The sequence below is a fragment of the Lontra canadensis genome, unplaced genomic scaffold, assembly GCF_010015895.1.
Source record: "Lontra canadensis isolate GAN:19392208 unplaced genomic scaffold, GSC_riverotter_1.0 scaffold6, whole genome shotgun sequence".
NCBI classification, from domain to species: domain Eukaryota; kingdom Metazoa; phylum Chordata; class Mammalia; order Carnivora; family Mustelidae; genus Lontra; species Lontra canadensis.
In genome coordinates this window covers 159,545-170,082 of record NW_022631000.1, presented here as the reverse complement: position 1 = coordinate 170,082, position 10,538 = coordinate 159,545, and the positions used below count along the sequence as shown (strand labels likewise).

The 10,538-nt window shown below is 34.5% G+C and overlaps 1 protein-coding gene across 1 annotated transcript; it reads left to right on the top strand.

The window, feature by feature from the left end:
• The first annotated feature begins 440 nt into the window (after nucleotides 1-440).
• On the top strand, nucleotides 441-1,370 carry LOC116864790 (olfactory receptor 5K1-like). Its single transcript, XM_032852643.1, has one exon. It carries the CDS (start codon nucleotides 441-443, stop codon nucleotides 1,368-1,370), a length of 930 nt encoding a protein of 309 aa, XP_032708534.1.
• The last annotated feature ends 9,168 nt before the right edge of the window (nucleotides 1,371-10,538 follow it).

Here is a 10,538-nt window from a genome sequence, read left to right as displayed (position 1 = left end):
ATTTTTGCTCAGTTACAAAAATGTATATATATGAAAATTGATGGTAAATTTATTTTAAGGATCATTAATACAAAAATCGACACTGAAATTATGTCAACAATGAAATTATGTCAACAACGAACCAAATATGGGTATGCAAGATTTGTACACTATTCATACATGAATTCATGAAGACAAACCTTTTCCTTTGTAAGCATTCTTCTTGCAATTACAAAAATATTCATGGGAATGTTGATTTTCAGAATTGAGGTTATAAAACTGACATGTTAGGCGAATGACTATCCCCTAGAGGTTTGTGTGTCTGTATCCAGAGATACTAAGGGAAGTTTGAAGAAGCTCCTCTCTTTGTTGTAAAAAGAGAAAGTTGGAAGGAAAGTTATACACACTCTTAATTAGAATCTTATATTTCCAGAATTCCTCTCTCAACAGTGAAGGTGGATATGACTGAGGATAACTACTCCTTGACCACTGAATTTATCCTCATAGGATTTACAGATCACCCAGAGTTGAAGAGCCTCCTGTTTGTGGTGTTTCTCACTATCTATGTGTTCACTATGGTGGGGAATCTTGGCCTGGTGGCATTGATTTTTATGGAGCATCGTCTTCACACACCAATGTACATCTTTCTGGGCAACCTGGCTCTGATGGATTCCTGTTGTTCCTGTGCCATTACCCCTAAAATGTTAGAGAACTTCTTTTCAAAGGACAGAATGATTTCCCTTCATGAATGCATGGCACAATTTTATTTTCTCTGCCTTGCTGAAACTGAAGACTGCTTTGTCCTGGCAGCAATGGCCTATGATCGCTATGTGGCCATATGTAGCCCTTTGCAGTACCACACCGTGATGTCAAAGAAAGTGTGCATTCAGATGATCACAGGGGCGTACATAGCTGGAAACCTGCATCCCATAATTCATGTAGGGTTTCTCTTTAGGTTAACTTTCTGTGGGTCAAATCAAATTAATCACTTTTTTTGCGATGCTTTTCCATTATACAGACTTTCCTGTGTTGACCCTTATATCAATGAATTGATGATATTTATCTTTGCAGGTGCAGTTTTAGTCTTCTCTGTTATTGTAGTCCTAATCTCTTATCTCTGCATCCTTTTTATGATTTTCAAAATGAAATCCAAAGAGGGAAGAGGCAAAGCCTTATCTACTTGTTCATCCCACTTTCTCTCTGTCTCAATATTCTATGGTTCTCTTCTCTTTGTGTACACTCGACCACAGTCACTTAAAGAAGAGGATGAAGATATACCTGGTGCTGTTTTTTATACTCTAGTGATCCCTTTATTAAACCCTTTTATTTATAGTCTAAGAAATAAGGAGGTAATAAATGCTATGAGAAAAGTTATAAAGAAAATTTTATAACAGTCTAGAAGAAATATCATCCCCTGTGGAAAATTAATTTAAATTTGAAAAAAAATATTTTTCAAAATGATGGAATATTGAGAAAGTAGAAAAGGACCACTTTGTCCATAAAATATTCAATTACTAATACATGTTAGTATGGGAATCAAATAAATAAGTTCTGCAAGGAGAGATTCTGCTACAGTGTTTTCCAAAATCTTAGTTACTAGATTCCTTCAAGAATGAATTAAATAATTATTCCTGAGGTCACAAACTGTGCAACAAAAAATTAGCCAAACTATTAACTAATTGTTTCAAAGAGTAATGAATTACAATTTTCAACAAATACAACAAATACTAGGAATATAAGTCAGTATATGTAAAGGTCACTTCCATTTAATATTGCCGACAAGTTTCTGGAATTCCAAAGCATAATCTTATAAATTCTGGCACATTCCATGTTCTCAAGAATTAATCCATTTTTAAACTATACCATCTGTCAGAAATACACTGTATATATTTGATTCTTAATTTTCTTTGAGTTTTTTCAAGAGACAATATTTGAATATTACTTCATACGGAATATCTATTCTCAAAAAGAATATTTTCATTCTCGTGGAGCCTGGGTGGCTCAGTGGGTTAAGCCTCTACCTTTAGCCTGGGTCATAATCTCAGGGTCCTGGGATCCAGCCCAGCATCAGGTTCTCTGCTCAGTAGGGGGTCTGATTCCCCTCTGTCTCTGCCTGCTGCTCTGCCTACTTGTGATCTCTCTGTGTCAGATAAATAAATAAAATCTTTTCCTTTAAAAGGGGAAATTTTGTTATGTATCATTTGCCACAATTAAAAGTATTAAAGACAAGAAAAGAATACTAGTAAAGATTTATAATAAAAAAAGACTATTTTGATCTTTAGTGTCAATTTTATTCTCATGTTTTCTGAAGTAGTGTATCTGAATACTTGTGATTTATCAATCTCTAGATGAAATAGATGGTATTCATACATAAATCCATATAGATTTGGATATTTTTATATAGTTTGATTAGGTGTCCATCAAAAATGAAGTACAATTTTGAGTACATTATACATAATGAAGGTGTTATTCTCTTTGATATTACTTATCATGTTTGTTACTAGGAATTCTACCCACCTGTACTTATTCCAGTGTAAATTACTGATACATTAATAGCATTAACAAAAAAGTTGGAGATGCTATAAGCATAATTGAGGCACAATATAGTAAAATTTCTGAATTTCTAAACATAAATATTTATTGATCACTTACATATACAAATATGAATGAAAAAAATGATTTACTGAAAACATGTTATCTGCTAGGCACAAAGCTACACCTTAAATAGATATTACCTACCAACTGGTTAGATGTACTTTTTCATGAATTTTCTCAATAAAAATTCTCATGCTTTGAAACACTGAGTGGCTTGCTCAAGTTCAACCGGGTGATTCAGATTGAGCTAAAATTTGTATCAATGCTGCTTGGAAGTTAAGGGAATGGAGAGCCTTGTCACGTGGGATATTTAGTCCTATGCAGCATCAGAAGTAAGATGTGCCTTAAAAATGATTTTTAGAAAATGCTGTTTGGAGGAAAAAAGGAATGAGTATGACCACAGTGTTTATGGAAATAAGTGTGACACTGGGAACTGGGATGAAAGAGGTGAACCATGGACAGAGTCAGAAAGCTGACGAAACGGTCCTTAAAAGCTGTTGCAGAATATGGGGAAAAAAGGGTGGAAGGGAATCAGGTTACTGAGAATCTTAAATGCCACCCTAAAAAATCTGAATTTATCTCAAAGGCATCAGACCCTGAATTCTTCCTAGAACCAGATAATATGACTCTATTTTTCAGAAAACTAATCTGGCAATTGATTGGAAGGAAGCTAGAAGCAATGAGGCTAACTGCCAGAATTCATATATTAGATGATGAGAGCTGACACTGGAGAATGAAAGGGGAGGAGGGCACAGATATAAGCAACATTTTAAAGAAAAAATATTAAACTGTGACTACCTTATAATAAAATGAAGGCCTGTCTTCTTCCTGTGAGTACCAACCTGGTTGTGACTGATTTCCTATCACTAATATTTGAAAAGGTACCTGACACATCTGGCCATTCATTAGCCTTTTCTGTTAATGTATTTTAATATAATAATTTAATTTAATATATGACATGTTTATTTTTATTTTTAAAGAAGTCAGTGAATATTCTTAATTTCTTGGTTTTAATTTCTAATATTGCAAATACTTTTAGCTATAACCCACAAACACAAAGCTCTACAGGGTCTTAAACACATTTTTTAAAAGTGTAAAGTAATCCAGAAACCTGAGTTCATTGAATGTGTTCCTTTGTATCCACTCTCTATTTTAGAAGATATCTTTGGTTGTCAGATTCTCATGCATTGGTCTCTTTCCCTTTTCAAGGGGTACCACAAATTCTGTTTATGTATTTCTGTGCCAACTTCTTCCAACCCTTAGCAACACTGAAGCCTAGAGGTCTGTTAAGGGAAGTGTCCATGGCTTACTTAGGCCCAGTGAGTCAAGAGGTAATTTTGTGAAAGTTTCTGGGTTATATGTTTCCTTTATTTTAAAAGAGATCCACAAGAAAATGCAGTCTTTCTTCCTTTGAATGTCATGCTGTGTGGATATGAAATCTGGCACAGTCCAGAACCATTTTGCCACCAAAAGAGAAACCAGCCTGGAGATGAAGTCAACACACAAATGAGGGCATAACTGAGGGAATCACAGAGAAGCAGACCCAGAATCTGTAGAATTAAGCATCCCTTCTCATTTCAAAATCCAGTAGATCTTCTTACCATTAAACTTGTTTGGAAAAAGTGCTTTTATTACAATTGAGTAAATATTAACAGATATATTCATGTCTCTTGCCTCATGTCATTTTTGCTTTATTTTAAATTTATTCACAGGTACCCTTTTAACTTGCAAATAACTTTTTGTCAGTAACCATTTAACTATTCAACATGCCTATTACATTTTTTCTTTTATTTCTATATTTTAATTTCCTACAACCCCACTGAAAAAATGGGGGACAAATAGGTTTCATAATTTGTCCACAGAAATATTAAGGTGAACTCAGGGATCAAATGTAGAGATCAAACCCAAAATCCATGTTCTTAACCACTAAGTCATATTATAGACAACATAGAGAAGTGAAAAGTAGTAGGAGAGGAAAGCTTGCAAGAAACTAAGCTGTTAAGTGGATAGAGAAATAGGGCAGAGGGTCAAGAAAAATGTGAATTAATGACATTTTCCTCCAGATTATTTTGAAAAATTTCAAACCTACAGAAAAGTTGAGAGAATGTCCATGAATTTTTTTATATCAAGATGATTGTTAACCTTGCACCACCTTTGCCCAAAAATACATCTGCAAATGTGTATATACATATTTAATGTATGTGTTTATGTCTATACATATATATAAGATTATGACAGCTTATCCATAAATTCTTCAACACATATCTCAAAAGAACAAAGAGATTTCCTACACTGTCATATCATATTTTAAAGGATTTTGTTTATTTATTTGGGAGAGAGAGAGAGAGAGAAAGAGGGAGGGATCATGAGTGGGAGGGGGAGAAGCAGGAGCTCTAGGTGTTTGGGGTTTGATCCCAGGACTCCAGGATCATGACGTGAGCTGAAGGCAGACACTTAATTGACTGAGCCATCCAGGCACTCCATCATATCATTATAATCCCCAAGAAATTTAATATCACCTAATATGATGTTCATATTAAAATTTTCCCCAAATTCTCCTTTCTAGCAATTAATTTTTTCATCAAGAATTCAATTAAGGGCCATTATTTGCTTTATTATCATTATTTAATCTCCTGTAATGTAGAATAAACTTCTTGCTTTTTTTTCTTTCATGACATATTAAAATTTTTAAATATTTGTGTCAAACATCATTTATAGTATCCCCCATCTCTATTTTTGTAATGTATGCTCATGATTAGATTTAATTAAATAATTCAGCAATCATGGGTGTACTGTTTTCTTCTCCATCATGAGGCCTATCACATTAGCTTGTCTTGTTAACTGTTCACTGATTACTTCACTAAGGTGGTACCCTCAGCACTATGATAAAGATAACTTTTTTCTTTGCTATTAAAATCAATCTTTAGGGTGATATATTAAGGTCATGTGAATTTCTTGTTCCCTAATAATTTTTCATCAAGAGTTTTAGCATCTGATGACTTTAATTTTTTGAATCAATTATTATCATTGGAGCAGAAGGCTGATGATTGTTTTTCCCCACATGTTCTCTGGGTTCATTCTGAGAAACAAAAACTTTACTTCAAAGATTTTAATAAATTTTTAAAAGTTCTTCCAACAATTTTGATTTATAGAAAATAATAAAGATAGTATAGAGAATTCCCATATATGACACATCCATTTTCCCATGTCATTAATATCCTACGTTAGTATGGTACATTTGTTTTAATTAATGAGCCAATATTGATACATTAGGATGAAGTGAAATTCATACTTGATTCAGATTTCCATAGTTTAATCTAGTGTCCTTGCATCCAGAATCCCATTCAGCGTATCACTTTATAATTACTCATCACGTCCCTTTAGTCATCAGGTGTTAGCGATAACTTTTCAACATTCCTTGTTTTTGATGTTCTTGGTAAGTTTTGAGACGTACTAATCGGGCATTTTGTAGAATGTCCCTCAACTGGGATCCTTCTGATGTTTTTCTCATGATTAGGCTGGGGGGGATAGCTTTTTAGGAGAAAAGCCACAGAGGTAAATCACCATTTTCTTTACATCCTACTGGTGGCAAATACTGTCCTTATTGCTTGCAACTCTTTTGATGTTGAACTTGACCACCTGGTTGAGGTAGAGTTTGCCAGGTTTCTCCATGGTGGAGCTGCTCTTTCTCCACCTTCTCTTACTGTGTTGTGTAAGGAAGAAGTCACTAGCCACAGCCCACATTTACAGAGAAGAGAGAAATGGATCACCTGTGTGGGGCAAAGTATCTATATAAAATGGAATTCTTCTGCATGGAAGATGTGTCTATTCACCTCACTTATTTATACATTCAATCCTCTATTTACATCAGTATAGAATCATGGATATTTATTTTATACTTGGATAAAATTTAATACTACTCTGTTAATTTTGGTGCTCAAATCATTCTAGCTTTGGCTGCAGGGAGAGGTTTCCATGGGCTCCTGTGTCTCTTTGGCATACATCCATCACTGTGTATGCAGGGACGTTTTGTGTTTGTTTGTTCTTTAGCTTTGATTTTTTCTTCCTTCCTCCCTCCCTCCCTCTCCCTTCCTTCCTCACTCCCTTTCTTTTTTTTTTTCCTCTCTCTCTCTCTCTCTTTCTTTCTTTTCTCTCTTCTTTTTTCTATTTTCTGGCATTACAAGATGTTCCAGGCTCATCCTGCATATTTATTTCTTACCCTAGTCACCACATGAGCTATTTCTCCAAGTAGATTTAATTCCTTTGACTGGAAAATGATATTACGAACAGACATCTGAAACATCTGGGCCATAGGTATGCTAATTGTTTCTGCAATGTCATTGCTTCTGGGTCCTGTCAGCTGGCAGAGCTAGGGTATGTGTGTGTGCGCCTATCATTCCATATTCTTGCCAGCAACTGGTAACTTTTTAAAATTTTTTAAATTTTAGATTTCTTTTATGTTATGCAATTATTGCTTTAATTTGTAATTCCCTATGGCAAATAATGTGGAGCAGATTTTCATATGCTTATTTACCATCTGTATTTCTTTTTTGGTAAAATGCTTGTTCAGCCCTTTTGCCCAATTTTTATTGGATTGTTTCTGTGCTTTCTGTTCATTGTTTATCAACAAACAACAAACAACTTGGATCTTCTTATACAAGTCTTTTATCAGAAGCGTGCTTTCCTGGTACTCTCAAAAGCCCATGCTGATGCACTTAGTGCTGGCTTTATTTTTCTGAGGGTCTGTGCATTTCTACTTATTTCTTTTTCTCCTTCATCCTTTGGATTGCATACTCTCTGTTGAAATAACTTCAAATTCACCAATTTTCCTGCTATCAGTTTAAATCTACAATTGAGTTTCTGCAGTGATTTTTTAAGTTTTGGTTGTACTTTTCAATTATAGAATTTCTACTTAACTGTTTCTTTATACTTTCTCTTCATTCATAGTCTATTTCACATAACTTTGCATTCATATCTTCCTTTTTTTATTTAATCCTGGTTTCCTTTAGATCTATGAACACATTTATCATGATTATTTTTTAAGTTTTTTTCTGTTAAATCCAATATGTTATTACTCTAACAGGCAGTTTATGTTGTCTGCTAATTTTATGGTGTATAGGTAACAATTTTTCCCTATCTCATGACATTTTTGTTGTTGTTGAGAATTTGGCATTTAAGATAATACATTGTTGAACTCTGGATACGCATTCATCCTTCAGTCTTATTATATCTTTGTTGATTTGTTTAGGAATTGGGCGGATAATGTTTGTGTGTGTGTGTGTGTGAGAGAGAGAGAGAGAGTGAGAAAGAGAGAGAGAGAAGTCCATTTCCTCTGCAGTGTAAAGACTCTGATGTTGCTCTTCAGAGGATGCAGCATCTACACAGTCCTTTGGGATGACCATGGTTTTATCATAGGTCCTCTTTTATATTTCTTTGATCACATCCAGCTGTTAGGCCCCATTAACTCCTAGCAATAGAATGAGCACTCTCTCCCTCTCTCTCTCTCTCTCTCTCTCTCTCTCAAATGCCTTAGGGTATAAGTTGTTCTACATTCATAAGCAATTAAATTTGGGCCCCTTTGAAGCATGGCTTTTGAGGATAATGTTTGAGGGTCTTTCTAACTTGAGGTAAGCTCCTCCCTATTTCCTCCTGCATTTTACCAGGCAAACCAGCAGGATGTTTCAATAATGGTTCCACCAATCTCTTCCTAATCATCTTTTGTCAATAAAGTCACTTTCTTAGAGGGACACTTTGGCAGTTGCTATACATGACTAATGAATCCTTGAACACTACCACAATAACTTATGTACTATATGCTGGCTAACTGAACATAATTAAAAAAAAGTTAAAAAAAATGAATCTTTTCCCAAAAGGATATAAAAATATTTATTCACATTATTTAATGAGATTGAGAACCATAGAATTAAGATTTTAAAACATGTTTCTTAAATTGTCCTAAAACTCATATTTAAAAAAAACCTGAAAATTATGTTTTCACTTTGGGGGTTGCTTTCAAAATTTAGGTGAAAAGACATTAACAAAACTTTATTTGAAACTCATTTTCTACTATTTGTTTTAATAAAAAATAGTCAAATATCAGCAATTTCATATGGTTCTACCTAATTAGAAACAAGAGACAGCTGGAAAACTAATTTTTGCATTAAACGAAACAACCCAGCCCATGTGTTCTAACAAAGTCTTCTCAAGAGAGGATGACCTCAGCTATTTTGAAATATGCTTGAAATACCAACCACAACATATATTCAACACCAGGGCTTATGGTGCCAGCATCCCATGCTTCAGGATACTACCAGTAAGGCTGTAACTCACAAGATCCAATAGTGCCTGACTTTCCACAGTTCATATTAAAAGACTGATGCTGGACTGACATTCACGGACAACTTTGGGGTGACAAGAGGCAGGAACATTGTCCTAAATAAATAACTTCTTAATACAAAAATGCCATGTTAGTCAATAATTTTAAAACCCCATGCCCAAGTGCTTTGTATCTTTGTTTAGGTTTTCTGCCTTCCATGGAAGGTGCTGAAAGGCATGATACTTGAAGAGTGAGGAAGAGGTAGAAAAGTGAGTAAGCAGCAACTGCATAGGCAGTTATCAGCTGCAGAGTAGTACTGGCTCTGCTATAAGTCAGAAGCAGACTTGATTATTTCTGTGCTATAGAACACAAACACCCACAGCCATTTTACGACTTTTTTGAAAATCTAGCCACATTAAATAGGACACATAGGATCATAAAACTACTCTGAAAACACGTTTTTAAAACTCTGAAACATAATGGATAAAGAGGCTCTTATTTTCTAATGGGCGCAAGGACTTCCCATATTTTTTGGAGGATAAAACAGAGACGCCAGAAACAAGGCATTTTCTGAATAACCACAGAGACACTCGTTCAGAATCCTGTACTTCTTTATCCTAAAATAGTGAGATTTAAATCAATTCAGATGTGATACACAATTGAGTTTCTTCTCATTTTTAATATTATTTTTTTAAAAGACAGATTTAGGATACTGTAAGATTTTACTGTTACCTTTTAAAAATCTGTCAAGTCTACAGTAATGGAATAAATAAATAAGATTTTTTAATGTTCAGTGTTTATAGACATATTAATAAAAATAATGACTGAATTAGAACATGTTAAATAATGGTGATAAACACCTGGAAGGGATTTAGACAAGGAAAGGCATGTCATTTCACCACAAGAAATAAAGATCTTAGTTGTAAGTTAATGACCACCCAAAGCTTTAGGTCTTGTGGTAGTTTTCCTAGCTCTGGAGGGTCATTATGGAGGAAAATTCTTCATGGTACTGAGCTGGAATAAATAAGATAGGAGTTGGAAAATTTTACTCCGTGACCCCAAAGTAGTGTTAGAAAGAAAGCATTCTTAGTAAGCCTGATGTGTGAGGAGGCAAGGAGCAAATATCCAAAATAGTTTGGTTGTACTGAAAATCCTACTGACATTAAGGAAAGCTTAAAAAAAAAAGTGAAGTAAAATAAGGTCAATCCTCTTGTCTAGCTGAATTGGAATTCTTACAGTTTACAAAGTTAAAATTTCAAGTAAACACTGTATTTTTCACTTCCATTCTTGTAGACAGACACAGTTTGGGTAAACAGCTGCCATACTTCACCTTGAATAAAGCTGTATGCCCGTATTTGGGGAAAACGATCTTAGATAATCTCCTTATTTTATATCACTTAAGTCTTTGAAAAGAGCATTAACGCTCTGCCTGACTGGCTATCTACAATGGCAAAGTGACCATAGGTTCTGACAACAATGAGAGGCTTCTCAGAGACACTAAAGAGTTTCTAGTTCAACAGATAGTTAATTATTATTGGTTTACCTGGAAACTTTAACAGACTTCAGTAGATGTGTTTGGATCAATTTCCCACTATCCGTTTTCTTTCACAAATGTGTGGCAAGTGTCTACCCATTTCTTGCTGTCTGG